The sequence below is a fragment of the Trachemys scripta genome, chromosome 3, assembly GCF_013100865.1.
Source record: "Trachemys scripta elegans isolate TJP31775 chromosome 3, CAS_Tse_1.0, whole genome shotgun sequence".
NCBI lineage: Eukaryota > Metazoa > Chordata > Testudines > Emydidae > Trachemys > Trachemys scripta.
Genome location: NC_048300.1, coordinates 13,006,015 through 13,027,877, shown reverse-complemented (window position 1 = coordinate 13,027,877; position 21,863 = coordinate 13,006,015). Strand labels below are relative to the sequence as shown.

The window sequence follows — 21,863 nt, the reverse complement described above, 5'->3', positions numbered from 1 at the left end:
GTTGGTGATAATGTCTATCATGATAAAATATAATTTATGTATCTGTTGCACAAAGCTACTGAAGGGCACCTTGTCTTTTCACAGCGGTGGGTTGTTATACTTATCGGCTTGATTCATCAGGTTTATATCTTTGGATACTGTATGCAAAATTCTTCCTCCTTATGCCAACATAAACCTGTGTTGGTCTATGAGAGCAGAATTTGGTTATGTTTGCAAACCAGTGGCCCAAACACAGATTTGCATAGCATCCGCATCTTTCCACTGTAATAAAATACATTTTCAGGCAACCAGTATAGAATACATTTACTAAAGTCTTAATTTTATGTTAAGATATGTGCAAAGAGCCCAATGTGGATTAAACAAAATCAGTGTGGGTACTATTAGGTCCTATCCTTTTAGTAACACACCATGGTGAATGTAATATACAGGATAAAATTTCAGTAAAACACATTTCAAGTTTTCATGTCTTTTAAAACTTCTAAAAATAGCTGAACAAATATGAAAAATGCTCTGCCAAGTGTTCCTTTTAATTGCTGTTCGTGTGTCCCTTAGCAGTCTGTACTCCTCTTTTCTCCCTAATGTCTTGCTCGCAACAGATGCTGTTTTTAGATCTAAGAGGATAAAATATGTTCTAAACTTTAAGTTCAGGAAGTGTTGAGGGCACTCAGCACTTTACAAAGTCAAGTCCCTTGTGCATAGCACGAACATGTATAGGACTAAAATAGTTTCAAGATCCTCTTTATATCAGTGTTTTTAGATAGCTGACCCTGATGTGTGTGGTATCAAACCTATCTAGCATCCAACATAGCTTGACTAAGCAGATGGAACTCTTCATGTACACTGTCTTTATGGCTGTTCTAAAATACGTGCAACTCCTTTAGCACAGCTATAGTCATGTAGTAATATGAGAAAATAAGTGTACCTATCCAAAAAAGTTCTAAATACAGAAATATGAATTTATTCTTTCCTCTTTTTAATTAGATGAATAAGAAACATTCTTTACCTAAACAGTTTGCAGTAAAGATATGTTCTTCGATGGTCCCTATTTTATTCTCCTAAGAGCAGTGTTTCCCAAACTTGGTATGTCGCTTGTGCAGGGAAAGCCCTGGGCGGGCCAGGCCGGTTTGTTTATCTGCCGCGTCCACAGGTCCGTCCGATCGTGGCTCCCACTGGCCGTGGTTTGCTGCTCCAGGCCAGTGGGAGCTGCTGGAAGTGGCAGCCAGTACGTCCCTCAGCCTGCGCTGCTTCCAGCAGCTCCCATTGACCTGGAGCAGTGAACTGTGACCAGTGGGAGCCGCGATCGGACGGACCTGAGGACGCGGCAGGTAAAGAAACCGGCCCGGCTTGCCAGGGGCTTTCCCTACACAAGTGGCGTCCCAAGTTTGGCAAGCACTGCCTAAGACCTATACCCTTCACCATGCATCCGGAGCCAGAGGCTTTGAAAGTAGTAATGTCCCTTGGTCCACCTCAGGGGTTCATCCAAGGCAAAGGGTGGGCTGCACCAGCCGCGCCCTCAGTTTCACCGCGTGGTCCAAGTCAGAGCCTCTACCGCTCTCTCGTCTCTTGTAATGCATTTTCTAAAACACAAAAAAGACCGTTTTATTCTTGTATATAGCTAGTATTTTGTTATTTTTGTAGTAGTTTTAGTGTTAGTAGTAGTCGTTTTTAGGATTTAAGGATGTTGGGATGCTATTTTGCTGGTCTCTCTTTCCCCTCCCCCCCAGCACTGATTGGATACTGGATTATGCCAAAGATGCCAGGGTTCAAGATCTGCACTTCCTGCCCTTGCTTATTCCCAGTCAGCAACGATCACCAACACTGCCTTCACTGCTTGGGGAAACACTACCATGGGGGGGAAAAGACACATTTTTGTGTGATGCATACTGCATTAAGGGTCCAAATTCTACCAGGCACTGAGCGTCTCCTAGTATGTTACTGAACTTTCAACTCCCATTTTAGTTAGTGGTTGAGGATGCTACGTCCGTTGCAGGATCAGGATCAATGAGCTAAACTCTACCCTCAAATACGCATGTGGAACTTTTATTTAAGATAATGTGCTCACATGCATCTAACAGCAGAATTTGACTCTAATTATGTTACCCATGTTTTGACATTTCAGTGTTCAATATCTTGGCAGTGCTACGTAACAATGAATTTGGTTTTTCTTAACTGACTTTTGTTCACTTGTGTGAATCCTACTGATGTCTAGACCCCTTATGCTGAAAGGTGAAGTTATTTTGACACTGGAAATTTTGGAAGTCCAATGTTAACGAGAAAGCAGTTTCTCTTTATCTACTATGGTAATTTAAAGACACATACACTATCTAAATATTAGACATTTAAAAAAATATAGCCCATTATTTTTCTAAAATTCAATCCTAGAGTCTAAATTTTTTTTGCAAGCACATCTATTTGAATGTGCAAAAAACAGACATCCAAATACTTTGTTTGCAGTGCAAACGTGGGGCTTTACCTGGTGCATTTGTAAAGACTATTCAGAAATTTACTGTATGCAGTAAAGCTGTCTTCCACCATTGATCCACAATATAGGAACTTCAAAAATAAAATAAGGAAACTCGGATATGTTGTTTTATATGGAATGACTTGTCATTACAACACCAGACACCAGCTGTTCGTTAATTGTGATAGTGCTAGCATCAAGCCTGTCATCAGCAAATGCTACTTTCTGTTAGTAACATAAAAATGAGATGCATAGACAGTGCATTTGTAAAGGATTGCTGCATTTGTCATCAGATTAAAGTCACTTGGCCTTCAGCTTTATATTTTACATCACCACCCAGTGTGCTATAATCATGTGGAACTGGACTGCCTACTGCGTTCCATTGAATTATAACGTTTTGAACTACTCTAGTTAACAGGAGTGTCAGTGTTTTCATTTAAACAATAACAAAAAAATTCAGAATTTCACATCTGCAGGGCAATAGCAGGAAAATATTCCTTTCAAAATGTTTTGTCTTACAGTGCCATTTTTCAGTTTAGCATTTTCCCATTAAGTGCACATACTGCATAACTGGGCTTTTTGCTGGAATAGTTCAGAGACCTCCGCCTGCTTAGTACTATGGTAGACGCACCATTAAAAAGCCTTTTAACCTTTTACTAAAGATACTGTGACAGAGTTCTGTCCTTGACTCCGTGGGTCCTGCGTTTCCTGATGGATTTTGCTGGCCTCAGAGGCTCACTGTGACCCTCCACATAGCCCTTCTCTCTCTAGAGGCAAGGGTCACAGTCTACTGAGCCATTTTCATCATAAGCTGGCTAGGGAGGTGAGGAGAAACAACCCTCCCTCACACAGTCTCTGTTGTCTCCCAGTATCTGTGATTAATCAGGGAGGGGAGGGGGGGAGCCCGGGCCCACCCTCTACTCCGGGCTCCAGCCCAGGGACCCTAAACTTAGCAGCTCTGGAAGCTGACTTTTTGGAAATAGGGCGTGTACAATTCCCTGGGCTACTTCCCCACAGCAGCCCCCACTCAATATCTTCTTCACAATTACCTCAGAGCCTCCTTCCTTGCACCTGATATGGATTCGTACTACTTCGTTCCTCCAACAGCACAGCTCCCTCCTATAGCTCCTGACACCCACCCTGCACTGACTAACTTGGGAGGCTTTTAACTAGTTCCAGCCAGTCCTTGATTGGCTTCTGGTGTCTCAATCAATCTAGCTGTCTCTTCTGCCTTCTAGAAGGATCCTAATTGGCCCCAGGTGTCTTGATTAACCTGGAGCAACTGCCATTTGGTTACCATTTTACCAGGGATTTGTTTAGCCTGGGGCTAACATACCTGTTCCTCATTACTTTACTGTAGCCATCTGGCCTTGCCCCATCACAATACAGAAACACAAACACTTGAAAATGTAAAGTAAGGCTTTCATTTTAACAACATCCACCACATTCTTATGCAGGCAGCTTCACATCCAACTTTAGAGCCTTCTTGCTCAGCACGCATACCCAATACTTCCACCTTGGCTAGGAATGCCCCTGCAGACATTGTGGTGTCCCTGCCAAGGACATTGTCAAAGGGAAGACACCAATCCCCCTCTCCAGTGCCAACAAAATAGCACATTTCTCAAAGGCGGGAAGATTGAGATCTCCAAGTACCATCTACTAGCAGAGCATAGGATATGGAAAGTAGGGTGTCAGTGTGGATCCCCGGTACCAACCTTTGCTTCTTCCCTCCGGGCCTTCAAGACTGTCCCCTGCTGAGATGCCAACATCCTCGGTGCACCAACTGCTGGATTGTGGTAGCCACTTGGTGCTGACGGCTCCTGAAGCTTCTACAGCTTTCCTGGCTCAAGTACCTATAAGGGACATTTGTAAAGCTGCAACATGGTCATCAGTGCATACTTTTACAAGTCACTATGCTATATCTCGGCAATCCAGAGATTATGCAAAATTTGGATGAGTAGTTCTACAATCGCTGTTAAGATAGACTCTAAAACCCACCTTCCTGCAGACTGAACTGCTTGTGAGTCACCTGAAGTGGAATGCACAAGTGTAATCTCTCAAAGAAAAAATGGTTACTAACCTGTTCTGTAACTGTTGTTCAAGATGTGTTGCACATGTCCATTCCACGACCCACTGTCCTTTCAATAATAATAATAGGTATATCTCCATATATTATATTATTATCTCATAGAACTGGAAGGGACCCCGAAAGGTCATCGAGTCACCATGCGGGCAGGGGACTGGACTCGATGACCTCTCGAGGTCCCTTCCAGTCCTATAATCTATGAATCTATGAGTCCAGCCCCTTGCCTGCACTAGCAGGACCAAGTCCTGATTTTGCCCCAGATCCTTCTATGTCGGAGTCTCTAGCCAGTAAGAAGAAACTAAGGAGGACTGGAGGCAGCTCTACCGGTTATACCACTGGACTGCAGCACAAGAGTGCTAAAAGTGCTTGCACCGCCCCGACAGATGGCTCTAAGGGAAAAATATTTGTCTCTGGTGCACTGGGCACACACTTGAAGTCGAATGGACATGTGCAACATATCTCAAAGAAAAATTACAGAACACATTAGTAACCATTTTTCTAAGGTGTCTTTCAGTTCTTGTGTTGATGCTTATAAGGCAGAATATTCTCAGTAAGGCAGATACTGGCAGCCTATTCAGGGAAACAATCAAATTGACTATACACGAAGTGCTGTAAAATGCATAAAGTAAACAAACTGGAAAAATGGCAAAAATCTCCCCAACTTTATTCAGATATGAAAATCTTCAGTATTGCTTCTAAATATCAAAGCGCCACAATGTTCAGACACTTGATTTTCAGTTTGACAGTCTCTCTCCAATGGTAATTTGTTACTCAACTCTGACAATAAACTGTGGTTCAGTTTTTAATTCCCTTGATGTGAGAATAAATGGATATAGACTCATAAAACTAATATTTTCAGATCCTTTACCTTAAATATAGACTCTTGTAATATATTTTGCCTTATTTTTGTTTAAGATGCTGGTAAGCATGACGTTATAAAATGACTACTTTTCTTTAGCTTGATGCACTAAGACAGTGGTCCCCAAACTTTTTACTTTGTACCCCGCAGATCCTGCCAGTGGGCGTGGATCCCTGGTCACGGATCCCGTTGGCGCCATCGGCCGGGGCCAGGAGTGGAACTGGGTGGCGCTCCCTCCCTGCCTTCCCCCCCCCCGGGGGGGGGCTAGTCCAGGCCCTTCTGCGCTTCCCCGCCACAAATGTTCCTTCATAGAGGGCCGCAGCCCACAGTTTGGGGACCTCTACCCTAAGGTGTTTAAAGATAAAAGTATAAAACCAAAACAGAGAAAAATACCACAAATATGTATGGTACACAAATGCCCTCAGGGCTAATATCTGATCTCAGACACTCTAATATCAATCTAGAGTAACTCCCTTGGAATCAAGGAAGTTGCTCTACATTCACATTGGTGTAACTGATACCAGAAACAAACCTTGATAACTAGACTTATGTCATTTTATACATCTATACACATAGGCATAGATTTTTTAACACATTTTAGGGCCCAGTTCTGCCATCTGATCTGCCTAGTGTAGACCCCTACGTCCACATGTTGCATCTTAGACTTCAGTGGGATTGCATAGGCGTAAGCGCCTGCCCACATTAATCCAGTGACAGGTTTGAGACTTGACTTTTTACATGTCATATAGGATGGCAAATTGTGCTAGAAATACTGAAAATTTTAGGAAGTGGTGGACACTAGCCTTAAACTCAAATATATTATATTATATTATATTATATTATATTATATTTTATATTATATAATGATTGATTTTATTATATTATCAACCAATTATGTTTAGTTAGCATTTGGGGAGATGGAGAAGATGGTAACTTTTGGGTTAGGTACTATCTATGAGTTTGCACAACACCTATCATATTTGAGCCCCAATTCTGAATGGGACTGTAGGTGCTACCTCAGTGTGAATCAGTGGTGAAACTAAGGGCCTGTCTGTACGGTGGGGTAATGTCCCCTATGGGGGTGATTTCTAAAGTGCCATAAAGTGTTATGCATTAATTGGTCAGTGTAGACCTGGCTCGGTGCGCACTTAAGGTTCCCTAACATGCTTTAGCATCGTGCTGTTTCAAACAGCACTACGTTAAAGCATACTCCCTGTGGACTCCTCTGGGCAGGGATGAAAGTTGGCAGAGTTAAGGCAGTGTAGTATAAGTGTCACTTTAACACTGTTTCTCTCAACTTTTTATCACTTGTGTCTTTTATTGTAATCATAACACTTTCTTGTAAGGGGACCTAAATTCCACATTTCTTGGTTTCCCAGCACAGCTTTCGTATTCTGGAAGGTACCATCGAGTGCTTGCAACCTTAATTGTGTGTTATTGGCGCTTTGTGGGTGGGGGGGAGGAACGGGTTATTAGTGGCATAGGAAAAATCATAAATTAGAATAAACTTATCATTTAGTACTTATGGTGACTTAAATCAAAAATTCCCTCACTTCTTGGAGTAAATGTAGTTTGATCAAACATCAATTTGGTTTCATCTGTTTGGTCTCCTCAGGTGTGATAATCCTCCTTAAGTCACAGTACCCTACATGTCACCAACTTGAGATGGACCCTGCCTCAACTGGAATTGATGGCAAAACTTTAGTTTCATGGGGAATACAATTGGGCCTCTGAGATCTGATACTAGAGTCTGAGCACCTGCAACTTCCACTGAAATTGAAATATTCAAGTCACCCACAGAATTTCATTACTAGAAATATTTGTGTTAAACGCTGTATCTTATTACACTTCTACCCCGGTATAACGCTGTTCTCGGGAGCCAAAAAATCTTACCGCGTTATAGGTGAAACCGTGTTATATCGAACTTGCTTTGATCCGCCGGAGTGCGCAGCCGTGCTACCCCTCCCTTCATCCCCCCTCCCCGGAGCACTGCTTTACCGCGTTATATCCGAATTTGTGTTATATTGGGTGGCGTTATATCGGGGTAGAGGTATATTTGTTTGAAATATATTCTGAGATAGTAAATCAAAGCTTTGTAGTTGTGCAACAGATAGCCAAGGAAGAGGATACTAAACGACCTTGAAGAGCTGATCAAAGCTTGTAGGTGTTTTTATATATGTTCTTATCCTTTAATTTGGTTGTATTTCCATTCTGAAGAAAATAATGAATATTCAACCCTTCGTGCTAAACCTGCCTTGGCGTTTCAATGTTACTTTTACCATGTAGACAATGTGGGAGTCTAGGTCTTCCTGACCCATCAAGAGAGTACAACATTTACCCATCAGAAATAATGGCAATTCTCAATAGAGAAATGAAATTGACATTTATATAGAAATATTATCATGACTTGGCTCTTCCACTCTAGGTGACAAGTTTAAAGGGGGGGGCGGGTAGGCAAATTTAAAAAAACATCCTTTTGCAAGTAACAACTCTTTCCCTACCTCCCACTTCTACCCTAGGTTCACCTTTCCTAGCCAATGAAGATGGTGTACTCGGTGGAGTGATAGTTCTTCGATCTTGCAGGTGTTCTGCAGAGCCTGACTCTCTACAAGAAAAGCAGACTCTACTAGGTAAGAAGATATTTGTACAGTTTTATTGTGAACAGGAGGTGCTAAACTCACGAACCAAGCAAGGGCTGGAATAAAAATTATGTGTACTACCACCAATTGAAACCCATAAATAGGGATATTTGGCATAAAAGAGAAACATTTGTCATTGAAATACAGGAATGCTCTGGGGGAGGGACAGAGTGAAAGTTGTAAATATTTTTTGTTTTGAAAAGTATGGGTGAGACCATGCCTCTTAAATTGCCATTTGTGAACTTAAATGTGATCCGTATTGGTCTATGGAGCCAGAGTCCTTTTTAGTGAGAGTGTAGATAACAGTAGTAATATTTTCATTTTAGTTGCTTGGATTCTTTTTTAAAAATATTTTTAAAACACTTTCTCCAAAAAAGAGCATCACATTTCTGGTAAAGAAAGACGCATGCACATACATCCTGCTGTTAAAGCTGCTCAGTGCATTGCATGCCAAAATGTGCTATGTACGAATGTTTACCTCTTTTTTTTCTCAGAGACCAAAATGTGTATGATGGTTTGGAACATGGACTTGAAATTTGGCAGGGTCACCAGACTCCTAGGGTCAGAAATTCCTTTTGCTGCCCCCATGAAAATCCATCCAGATAAGCCACAGCACTGACGTTTGCATGTGCACAGTAGGATTTGACATGTTTGCTCCTGAAATGCCTAATTATTCAGTCTACACTGTGGACTTCAGCCCCATGCTTTGCCTCCAAACAGATGTCACACAGACAAAATGAGTCATTCTCTTCTTACTGCTACTACTGTATTTCTCCCATCAAAATACTCTTGGCACTAAGAAAATTTGCACTGGTCTGGGAACCAGAAGAGCATATGTTTGTCTTGCCTCTTCTGCTGATTGGTAATAACATTTGTGCACATTGCAACCCTTGCAGCTTCATTGCTACTCTGGAAGGGAGACACGTTCCACCATTTTACAGAATGATTAATGGTCACTTGTGGCAGATGTGGGAATAGAACCCAGGGACCAAATCTCCCACTCCTGTTCCAGCCTCTTTGTGCTGCCTGCGCATTGCAAAAGGGGTGGAATCTGGTTACAGCTACCAAGTTGATAATTCCTTCATCAGAAGGTAACTTTGTGTTAGTGATCCTGGCTTCTACACCAGCACTTTCCCTCTGCACCCCAGTGTAGAAGCCATGAAAGGGGAAATGGGAGAAGGCGGGGCAGCAGATTTCTGCTCATTCTGTGCCAATAGACAGTTAGTGTATGGTCCCTTAGCTATCATAGCTATTTGTCCATAATTTAGAGCTGCATGAGGGTTAATATAACTTTATGTTGGAGCTGGAGCAGCTTGAGAATCAGAGCGATAACCAGTCACACATTACCTCTTAGAAAGAACCTGCCAACTATATATCTAGGTATATTGTCTGTAAAAAGAGTAATTCCTACATAACGGTTTCATTATTGTTCCTTTTTAGTGGCTGGCCCAAAGATAACTCTTAGGGTATGTCTACACTACGAAATTAGGTCGAATTTATAGAAGCCGGTTTTATAGATATCGGTTTTTTACAGTCGACTGTGTGTGTCCCCACATAAAATGCTCTAAGCGCATTAAGTCAGCGGGCAGCGTCCACAGTACCAAGGCTAGCGTCGACTTCCGGAGCATTGCACTGTGAGTAGCTATCCCACAGTTCCCCCAGTCTCTGCTGCCCATTGGAATTCTGGGTTGAGATCCCAATGCCTGACGATGCAAAAACAGTGTCGCGGGGGTTCTGGGTACATGTCGTCAGGCCCCTCCCCCTCCCTCAGAGCAATGGCAGACAGTCGATTCGTGCCTTTTTACCTGGGTTACCCGTGCAGACAAAATACCATGGCAAGCATGGAGCCCGCTCAGCTCAGCTCACCGTCACCATATGTCATCTGGGTGCTGGCAGATGTGGAGCTGCATTGCTACACAGCAGCAGCTCCTTGCCTTTTGGCAGTGGATGGTGTATTACAATTGATATCTGTCATCATCATATTCCTCAGCCACTCTCTGAACTCTCAGTGAGTTCAATCAGAGGCACCCGGGAAACTTCTTCAGCAGATTCCTCTGAGAAATATTGAACCAAACTTTCCACTCTGGGCATCTGATTCTTCATTTTGTCTCCTGGAGACCCGGCAGTCCCATTGAACCGTCTTGACGATGATGGCTATCCGTCATAGTACATCATTTTCTGCCAAGCACCCAGAAGATGCCGATGGCTATCAGTCATGCTGCACCGTCTGCTGCCAGCTTAAGATCTAAAAAATAGATGGACCAGATTTGTTCTGTATTCATTTGCTTCCCCCTCCCTCCATGAAATCAACGGCCTGCTAAACCCAGGGTTTTGAATTCAATCTTTGGGGGGGCCATTCTGTGTGACAGTTGTTTGTGTTTCTCCCTGATGCACAGCCACCTTTGTTGATTTTAACTCCCTGTACCTGTACGCCATGTCATCAGTCGCCTCTCCCTCCCTCCGTCAGACACTAGTTTCGCGCCTTTTTTCAGACCAGACGCCATAGCACTGGGATCATGGAGCCCACTCAGATCACCGCGGCAATTATGAGCACTATGAACACCACACGCATTGTCCTGGAGTATATGCAGAGCCAGGACATGCCAAAGCAAAACCAGGACCAGCCGAGGAGGCGATTGCAGCGCGGCGACGAGAGTAATGAGGAAATGGACATGGACGTAGACCTCTCACAAGGTACAGGCCCCAGCAATGTGCAAATCATGGTGTTACTGGGGCAGGTTCATGCCGTGGAACGCCGATTCTGGGCCCGGGAAACAAGCACAGACTGGTGGGACCGCATCATGTTGCAGGTGTGGGACGATTCCCAGTGGCTGCAAAACTTTCGCATGCGTAAGGACACATTCATGGAACTTTGACTTGCTTTCCCCTGCCCTGAAGCACCAGAATGCCAAGATGAGAGCAGCCCTCACAGTTGAGAAGCGAGTGGCAATAGCCCTGTGGAAGCTTGCAACGCCAGACAGCTACCGGTCAGTCGGGAATCAATTTGGAGTGGGAAGATCTACTGTGGGGGCTGCTGTGATCCAATTTGCCAGGGCAATGAAAGACCTGGTGATATCAAGGGTAGTGACTCTGGGAAACATGCAGGTCATAGTGGATGGCTTTGCTGCAATGGGATTCCCAAACTGTGGTGGGGCGATAGACGGAACCCATATCCCTATCTTGGCACCGGAGCACCAAGCCACCGAGTACATAAACAGCTGCGGTTTCCGGGTTAACATGCAGCACAAACCCAACTACCCCCCCCCCACACACACACCCAATTCTCTGGGATGATCACTTCACCCCTTCCCCCTACCGCGTGGCTAACAGTGGGGAACATTTCTGTTCAGCTGAGCAGGAACGGGCACCTCTGAATGTCCGCTTAATAAAATCACCCCATTTCAACCAGGTGACCGTGAATGATATCACTCTCCTGAGGATAACAAAGAGAGATAAGGAATGGATGTTGTCTGCATGCCAGCAAACACCGGGATCATACGCTGCCATGCTTTGTTATGCAATGATTCCAGACTACGTGCTACTGGCCTGGCGTGGTAAAGTGTCCTACCATGGCGGATGGGATAAGGCAGCCTTCCCCAGAAATCTTTTGCAAAGGCTTTGGGAGTACATGAAGGAGAGCTTTCTGGAGATGTCCCTGGAGGATTTCTGCTCCATCCCCATACACGTTAACAGATTTTTCCAGTAGCTGTACTGGCCGCGATTGCCAGGGTAAATTAATCATTAATCATTAAACACGCTTGCTTTTAAACCATGTGTAATATTTACAAAGGTACACTTACCAGAGCCCCTTGGGTGCCCTCAGGGTTTGGGAGCATGCCCTTGGGTGAGTTCGGGGGTTACTGGTTCCAGGTCCAGTGTGATAAACATATCCTGGCTGTTGAGGAAACCGGTTTCTCCGCTTCCTTGCTGTGAGCTATCTTCATTGTCTTCATCATCATCTTCCTCGTACCCCAGACCAGCTTCCCTGTTGCGTGTTTCTCCATTGACTGAGTCAAAGCACACGGTTGGGGTAGTGGTGGCTACACTCCCTAGCATTGCATGCAGCTCCGCGTAGAAGCGGCATGTTTGCAGCTCCGCCCCGGACCTTCTGTTTGCCTCTCTGGCTTTGTGGTAGGCTTGCCTTAGCTCCTTAATTTTCACGCGGCACTGCTGTGCGTCCCTGTTATGGCCTCTGTCCTTCATGGCCTTTGAGACCTTTTCTAATATTTTGCCATTTCATTTATTGCTACAGAGTTCAGCTAGCACTGATTCATCTCCCCATATGGCAAGCAGATCCCGTACCTCCCGTTCGGTCCATGATGGAGCTCTTTTGCGATCGTGGGACTCCATCATGGTTACCTGTGCTGATGAGCTCTGCGTGGTCACCTGTGCTCTCCACGCTGGGCAAACAGGAAACGAAATTCAAAAGTTCGCGGGGCTTTTCCTGTCTACCTGGTCAGTGCATTGAGTTGAGAGTGCTGTCCAGTGCGGTCACAATGAAGCACTGTGGGATAGCTCCCAGAGGCCAATAACGTCGAATTCTGTCCACACTACCCCAAATCCGACCTACAAAGGCCGATTTTAGCGCTAATCCACTCGTCGGAGGTGGAGTAAAGAAACCGATTTAAAGGGCCCTTTAAGTCAAAAAAAAGGGCTTCGTCGTGTGGACATGTCCAGGCTTAATTCGATTTAACCCTGCTAAAGTCGACCTAAACTCGTAGTGTAGACCAGGCCTTAGTTTCTGGCAGCAGTAGTGGGCAGTTAGTCTTTTAATTCAATTAGTAGAGGTTTTCATGGAAATTAGTGACAAGGGGGACTGTTCTGATCATGTAGTATGACCTTCTGCATTAATATGGGCTATAGACCCTCACCCAATTTCTGAATCAAGCCTGTAACTCTGACTGAGCTAATTTCAAAGCTACATCTATACTACAAGCTAGGAGTGTGATTCCCTGCTTGCGTACTCATATTCAACTCGCTCTCATCTGAGCTAGCATGCTAAAAATATAGTAGTGTAGCCATGGTGACAAAGGCAGCAACTGCATGCTCAGTGGCAGTGATGGTACAAGCCCTTAGTTGGTACCCACGGGGTTCAAGCTGGTTTGTACTTGGTGTGGCTAGCCTGTACCACCACTGCTTCTGACTGTGCTACCATGGCGATGCTACTATTTGTAGCATGCTAGCTCAGATGAGAGCTATCATTAAGTATGTGTATGTGAGCTGGAAATCACACTCCTAGTATATAATGTAGACATAGCCAGTCTGAATTTGTCTATTTTAAACTTCTAACCGTTGGATCTCGTTATACCATTTTCTGTTATTAATATCTTCTCTACGTAGGCTCCGTTCAATCTTCTCCTGGGTAAACTAAATACATTGAGCTTCAGCCTTGTACTATAAGATGTGTTTTCAAGGCCTGAAATTATTGTAGCTCTCTTCTGAAACCGTTCTGATTTTTCAACCTCTTTTTTGAAGTGGGTTTGCCAGAAGTGGACACAATACTCTGGTAACTGTTTTGCTAAAGCTGTATGCGGAAGTAACATCATCTCTCCACTCTTACTTCATAGTCACCTGTTTATGCATCCAATGATTACTTTAGCCCAGGGAGGAGAGAGTCTATTGGTTATTTTCCGTGATCTCAAAGTCTCTTTGTTTCAATACATCTAGAATACAGTACCCCATCTTGTAACACATATTCTTTGTTCCAAGAGTAGTCAGGAAGGAGTTACACAATAACAAAAGGGAACAAACATGCACTCAGCACAAAATCAATAGGTTGAGAACAAAATTAATCAAAACAGCCACTGTAAGCTCTCTAGTGTGGACATAGCCTTAGTACCTTTCTCAGACATGAAGAGCTCTGTGTAGTCTGAAAGCTTGTCTCTCTCACCAGCAGAATCATAGAATCAGAGGATTAGAAGGGACCACAAGGTACAAACAGAAGTTGATCCAGTAAAAGATGTTACCTCACCCACCTTGTCTCAAGGATATTTGTTGTAATTTGACATTCTTCAACTGGCCAAAGAGGTCTCACTCTTCTAACAATGGAGCACACTGCCCTTACCGTATTTCCCAGACCTTACTGTCCCAAGAAACCAGAGATCTATGACATATATCCTTATAGTTCTTCTGACACTGCATTGGATGTAAAGGAACAGTGGGTGATAAGTCATACAGGGACATAGGGAGGTTTTTTGGGGGGAGGAGTGTCTTTTTGGCACATAATAGTTTCTTAGAGTTGATATTGTAACAATTTTTCAACAACTGCTACAGAATCATTGGGAGGTGTTTTTCTTACTTTGTAACATCTTAATGTACTTATAGCACCATTTTTTCAAAAGACTGTGATCATCCCTCCCAGTGACATCAGTTGTACCTCTATGGGGTCAGCACCTTTGATAATCAGGCCACTTGTTGTTATACAACCATTAAAAAGTCAAAACTATTAAAATATGTAATTCCTGAGTCAAGATTGGGTATTGCTGAACATATGCAAGATCTCATAAGTGCAACTTACACTTCACAACACAAAAAATGGATGAATTAGCAATAGGATTATATGCTGTTGTAAGAACTTGACATTACTGACATGTAATGGGAAGTATGCCAAGAAATCAACACTGTCTGCATGAAGGAGTTAATAGAACTAAAATGTAAGCATGATGAGACATGAAAGAACAACATGTGACATTGTATGTGAATTAAATTAACCTTTCACTTAACACATTTGGTAGCAAGATTAATGTCTTGTGTCTGATCAATATTTAACAATAGTGACAAGTCTTCCCTTTCAAACATCTTAGTGCTGTCACTATCATTATTCAGTGATGATATTTGCTTTTTCCTTGGACCCCATGCCCTTATCATGTGCTCTAGTGGCAATTTATGGAGATCCATATCTGCAACTCACTTTGTATCAAGCTGAGAATGTATCCTTAGATTTGTATTAAGATTATTTTGCCCTTCTGCATTTTTACCTGCAGGATTACCTAACTGACGTTGTCATGAGCACATTATCTATACTAAATCATTGCTTTGGCTTTCTGAAAATTTAAACAAATCTTAATGCCATACTATCACATGGCACTGATGCATCTTGCTTTTGTAAGCATATGTTTCAAGAGATAATGAGCAGCATTAAGGTTTGTACTCTCGCCTCTTAAAAATTCTTTAAAATTATATAGGGAAAAATGAATATAATTGAATTTCTCAAGTCAAGATCAAAGGCTCCTCCAGAGATGTTTTCCTATTGTAATTTTTCAAAGTTCAATCAATGGAGGTAAGGGTTTTGGGAATTTCTGAAATAGAATCAGATTTTTAAACTGCATAATTCAGACGACATTGTTAGATATAAATCAGTATAGATAGTAGATCCCTTTTGGAGCTTTATATGCACTTTCAGTTCTTGAAGATGGCAACGCATTATTTTTGTATAAATGACATGTCACATGCTGGATATTCATATAAGCTATTGGTTTGTGTCTTTTTTTTTTTTTTTTAAAGAGCTGAAATAAACATACAAGGTAGGTTGAGCATTTTTGTTTTTAATGAACTGTGCTATTCCAGGGAATCTGTTCAGAGCAGTGAATTTACATAAATTTGAGATCTTAATTTTAGTTCTAGCACGTCTAGAAACTAGCACTATCTGCAGCTTGAAGAGACTCATTATGAACACGCACAGCTACTCAGCTGTGAAGGTTCAGTAGTAAAATTCACAGCTATTATGTAGAACGTAGGTGGTGGACAATAAAGGCTAAAATATCCTTAAAACTTAATAACATTTCACACATTCATTTATAACAGTTATCAGCATTCATTCTTTTGTATTCTAAGTGTATACTGTATAGTCTTTCTCTGCACTTTGGAAAGTAAAGTTAGAAAATGAAATTAAATTAGTTGTCCAAAAGGAGCTAATTGCCTACCTCGCCTATTGCTGAAAATTTCCAGTGTTTAAGTCTTGTTTTCAAATTGAGTGACTCAATTTCCTAAAAGAAACTGTGATTATTTAACTGCAGTCACTTGTGTATTTAGAAAACTCCACAGACAGCAATAGTACAAAAAATTGCAAGATTTTTTTTAAACTAGAAATGTCTATGGCAGGGATCGGCAGCCTTTCATAAGTGGTGTGCCAAGTCTTCACTTATTCACTTTAACTTAAGGTTTCGCATGCAGGTAATACATTTTAACGTTTTTAGAAGGTCTCTCTATATACGTCTATATTATATAACTAAACTATTGTTGTATATAAAGTAAACAAGGTTTTCAAAATGTTTAAGAAGCATAATTTAAAATTAAATTAAAATGCTGATCTTATGTCACCGGCCCACTCAGCCCACTGCCGGCCTGGGGTTCCGTTCACCTAGTTCGGCAGCGGGCTGAGTGGGACCAGCGGGATCCGGGCTGGCAAGGGGCTGGCAGCCAGGACCCCAGACCGGCCGCAGGCTGAGCGGGGCCAGCAGCTGGGACCCCAGACCCGGGGTGCAGATGGGAATGTGGGGGGGGGTATTTGCAGGAACTCCCGTTTGATGCTCAGGGTGGGAGAGGGGATATGGGGGGGTGCAAGAGTTGGGGCATGGGGGGGCTGGGTATGTGTGGGGGGTGCAGGAGTCAGAACAGGGGCTGGAGGTGTGTGAGGGGGTGCAGGGGTCAGGGCAGAGAGCTGGGTGTGTGTGAGGGGGTTCAGGGGTCAGGGCAGAGGGCTGGGGTGCTCGGCTCATGGGGGTGCTCACAGCAGGGGACTGGAGGGGATATGCCTCGTCCCCACTTCTTCCCCCAGGGCCTCGTCCCCACCTCTTCTCCCAGGGCCTCGTCCCCACCTCTTCTCTGCCTCCTCCCCGGAGCAGCGAGCATGCTGCAGCTCTGCTCCTCTTCCCTCCCGCTGGCAAGGGTGATCAGCTGATCGGCACAGGGAAGGAGAGGAGGAGGGGCAGGAAAGCACCACGCTGGGGGAAGAAGCGGGGGAGGGGGAAGCTTGGCTGCTGGCAGGACCAAGCTTCTGCCTCCTGCCCCCGCAGGAGAGAGTGGTGGGTGGGGGGGCTGAGTGGAGCTGGGACCCCGGCAGACAGCTGTGTACCATTAAAAATCGGCTCGCGTGCCGTCTTTGGTCTATGGAAAATAATGATCTGGGAGAACCAGTGCACTCCAATTGTGTGATCCTGTTTTCTTACTATATTTGACAAATTCACTCATTAATCAGTGAGAAGGACGTATCTAAGTATAGAACTCCTTTTTCTCTTATTGTTTGACTTGCACAGATTCTGGCAATATCTTCTTCAAAATTCTCAAACCTGTTTTTCCTAGAATTGTCTGAATTTAAAAAGTGTTCTTCGGGATTAGTGGGTGAATGTAAATGTTCCAAAGGCCATTTTGCTGAACCCAGACTTAAAGTTTGTTAGACAGGTGAAGAGTTCTGAGTATCTATTTGATTTCTATTTTGTACTGGAGAAAGATTTAGTTGTTTTAAAACATTATTCTTTGATAGCAGGTAAGTAATCGAAAAGAGTCTTCAGTTTACTATGTATATTACACACAGTAGAGTTTTATGAAACTGAGCTCTGGACGGCAGAAACACTTGATATTTTTGTCTCTCAAATTATACATTTTGAGTAGAAAAAAAGTCTATCACAGTAAATAGGGATTACCCAGTACTAAGAATAAATCATTTTAACAGTTGAAAATTTTTGTTAAGCAAGGGAGAAAAAATAAAGCACAGTAATATGCTTTATATATGTCTGAATTTTAATTTTAAAGAGACATTCTCCTTTTTAGTAATCGTACTGTAAAAAAAAAAAATTACTTACCTTACAAATAAATAAATACAACTTAAAAATGTATGCTACTTTTCACTATATATGCCATTTATTTCTGGTTATTAGTGCTACAGTATTTATTTGCAACTACTACAAGGAGTGCTTACTCTTACTTCCACTGGAATTACTGTTTTCTTGTAAATAATTTTGTTAAATTTTTATAAAAGCACCAAACCTAAACTTTAAGCTAGGTTTGAGTTGTCCCTTTAATTTCTGGTTTTGTTAAAAGTGAAGTTTTCCCACACTTAAAATGAATGTATTTGTTTGTGACTTGTTACATTTTTCCTTATAGTGGAGTTCTTGTGGAGTCATACAACAGAGAGCATGTGTGTAGGATATATGTCAGCACAGGATGGCAAAGCCAAGGTAAGCCCTAAGGAATAAGTTGTGACCTAAAAACTTCTACAATGACTTCAATTTTATTTTGAATTCACGTAAATTAACTCAAACTGTTGAAATATTATTTTAAAAGCGACGTAAAATAAGATTCCGTTTACTCGATTAGCTGCAACCTTGCCACTGATGGGGCACTTTCTACTCCTTGGTCAGGCTAGTGACCAATACTGTTAACACAAAACATCCTTAAGATCAGACTTCTATAAAGGTCTGCAAGTAAAAGATGTAATAATGAATTAATGAAAAAGAAAGCTACCAATTTGTATGAAATCAGTGTGTATTTTAGCATTCTGCTTGGACTTGAGTGTTCAAATCAGCTATCTCACTGGTAGTTTGCCACCCTTGCTCATTTTGATAGTGCTTTTCATTGGTGATATGCCCTGTGTTCATTTGATATTTTAGATTTGTGTAAATAATGTTTAGACCCTTCCTACTTCCCTTCATAGGAGGTTACTAACAACTCTGACTTTTACAAAGGCATGCCCTTCACATTCTTGTATTTTTAAAGCCTTGCTTATTTAGATTATGATAAATCTCTTATCATTTAATTAAACTGTTTTTCCAATCTTGATCCTAGCAATATAGATTGAAAACATGAATCAAAAGAAATGTACTGCTACATGTTGAAAGGAAAAGTGAAGCAGAATAGGAACTCTTCTGCTTTTAGATAAGTGAAGTAAATGGATGCTGTTTGGTTTATTTTTAAGCATTCTAATCAGAATGAGACTTTAGACTGTACTCTAGTACATAGTGTTAAGTATCTAGTCATCAAGTGCATTGAATTTCCTCTTTTCACCATTTAAGGTGATCATTATTCATAGCTTCCATAGGCGTGCATGGTGCCTCACAGATGCATAGGGAAAATAACACCTTTCTTAGAAGTGGTTATGTAAAGGCAACGTCTACAGCAGTTTTATACAGATTTAGTTGTTTTGATTGGGGTGTGATATTTTTAAAGAAACAGGTAGCTATACTGAAACAACTGCTAGTGTGGGTGCAGTTTATAGAGGTGCCTTATATTAGTATAGCTTGTTGCTGTTCATTTACGGGAATAGCTATTAATCCTAGGTGGATTGTACTATTTTAACTATACTGATGTCGTTAGATGTTACAGTTTTTGTGTGATGACAAGCCCTTAGGCAGATAATTGATATAGAAACTGAAATACCCCATGATGGGTTGGAAATGAGAGAAGAGGGTATAACACAAAAAATCTAAGCTTATTCATAGGATCCTTTATCATAAAGAATTCAGATCAGCACATAGGGGAGGGATAGCTCAGTGGTTTGAGCATTGGCCTGCCAAATCCAGGGTTGTGAGTTCAATCCTTGAGGGGGCCATTTAGGGAACTGGGGTAAAAATCTGTCTGGGGATTGGTCCTGCTTTGAGCAGGGGGTTGGACTAGATGACCTCCTGAAGTCCCTTCCAATCCTGATATTCTATGATTCTATGATAGTTGAGTGTAGTGATGGAAAGTGAAACAAAAGAGAGGGATATGCCATCTAGGAGCGATGTACCATGGATGAGGACAAGGCGAGCTGTTTTCAGGCATGGGGCGGTGCTGGGGAGAAGACTGGAGTGAGTGAGAGGCAAATGGGACATTCTGGAGAGAAGTGTGGGCAGAGCATACAGTGTGGAAAGGAAAGCAGAAGAAGGTGAGATGCAGGCAGGAACAGAGCTGCGTAGAATTTGAACATGAGAATGAGTACAAATTGATGTGGAAACAAAACTAGAGAAGGAACTTGGTGAGAGAGGGCGGATCAGTTTTACAGCTAGAGGGGTGAGATGATTTGATGAGAGCCTGGATGCTTTGGGAGAAAGTTAGAGAGATGACCCCAGTAACTGCGAGTCTGAGTGATCAGGGGTGTAGTTCAGCAGTGTTAAAGGGCGGGGAGGAGAGGGTTCAAAAAGAGGTTTGCTTTTTGCTGTGTTTAATTAGTGGGATGTCCAGGAGGACAATTTCTCCCTTCTGTGCAGTCCTGTATTTCTGTCTGAGGTAGATTTACAAGTAATTATCACAAATGTGATATCTGAAACCATGGGAGTAGATGAGCACCTCTGAGGAATAAGTACTGTATGTAGAGAGAAACAAAGACAAGGATACCAACAGAGGCTAAGTCTACACTACGACCCAGGGGTGAGATTCCCCTGCCATGTACACATACTCCTGCTAGCTCACATTGAGCTAGTGCAAGTATAATTAGCAGTGTAGTCACAGCAGTGAAGGCACAGCTGAGCTGTGCCAATTACAAGCCCACCTGAACCGATGAGCGCTACCATGAGTAAGTGTACATGAGCAAGGGTATCATACCCCTTCACTCACAATGTAGACAATAACCTGAGGAGAAGGAGGAAAAGCAGCTGGTTACAGAGGTGCTGACACAGCGGCCAATGGTGCATACTTTTCTATGGCACGTGTACAGCTTATTTCCTTGGATAATCAACTGAAATGCGGTGTCACTGAGTTCTTGTTTATTTTAGATTTTTATTTTAAAAGAATCTAGTTTCTCAAACTCAAGTTAGTGAAGCTAGAACAAGCCCAGCTGCAGATGTCCCAGCATGCAGCAGACGTGAATGCATAAACCTGCTTCATTCTTTATATTTTTGATCCTGAAATATAGTCATTAAAAGAAGTGAAATGTTAAATTATATTAGAAATAAAAGCTGATTTTGTTTACACAATATGGCTCCTAGAGCTGGTTGTGAGGAAATGTTTGTTCCTAGCTGGTGGTAGCCTGCTGAAGTCTTTAGTATGTCATATGAAATCTGGTTAGTAATAAGCACTAGCAATACAGTGCCATACCCAGAAATGTTTTCCTAGTCGTAGTTGCATCGTTTGACATCTGGTGTACATTGTTTTCATATTGCTGGTAAATTCTCCAGCTGGTAATCTTGATTGGGCTGACAGACACAGCTGCTTCTCTTGGTTCACTTTTAAATTATGTTTTTGACCTTCATTGAAGAAAGTTAATCCCTCTCCCTTTCTTCCTCCTTTGAGCCTGTGGCTGCAAATGCTTTCCAGAGAAAAACCACAAATGCCTGGGCTGCCGACTTCTATTGATCAAAAAATAATCTTCTGTCATAAAGGCTGGAATTTTGTTGTATTGCAAGTAAGGCTAAGTCATAGAAGGAAAGCCAGGCTTGAAATAGAACACGGTGTATTGCAAATAATTTTTTTTCTTTAAAAAAAAGTAAATATTTGGCAAATTTAACATTGTATTCGTGACATAAAAGTACAGAATATCCATGTATAAAACTCCAGAAACAAGCTGGTCAAGCGGGTAGTATAAAATTGACTTGCTTCTCTGTTTATCTAAGTTTTTTGCAGCCTTCACTAGTCCTGGGCTAACGTCTATTCTGAAGTCAAGTGGTTCACATCATGGCCAGCCAAAGGCTAGCTGATAATGATTGAGGAATTCACAGGCAGTGCACATCAATACAGCAACTGGTAGCAAAATTTTGTAAAATGATAAGATATTAAGAGTTGTAAAAGGAACACACTAATATTAAAATCATAATTTTGTGTGTGTGTGTGTGTGTGTGTGTGTGTGTGTGTATGTGTGTATATATATATATATATATATATATATATATATATATACACACACACATA

General features: G+C 42.2%; 1 protein-coding gene across 9 annotated transcripts in view; it reads left to right on the top strand.

The window, feature by feature from the left end:
• Positions 1 to 21,863, top strand: part of TASP1 (taspase 1) — a 171,791-nt gene that overhangs the window by 128,770 nt on the left and 21,158 nt on the right. For 7 of the 9 annotated variants that reach the window (XM_034764147.1, XM_034764141.1, XM_034764145.1 and 4 more), the window contains 2 exons: positions 7,926 to 8,036; positions 18,147 to 18,220. In XM_034764147.1, coding sequence (XP_034620038.1) covers positions 7,926 to 8,036; positions 18,147 to 18,220 — 185 coding nt within the window. Of the gene's footprint in view, positions 1 to 7,925; positions 8,037 to 8,539; positions 9,561 to 18,146; positions 18,221 to 21,863 lie in introns of those variants that run through there. The other 2 variants (XM_034764146.1, XM_034764148.1) reach the window with 2 other exon arrangements.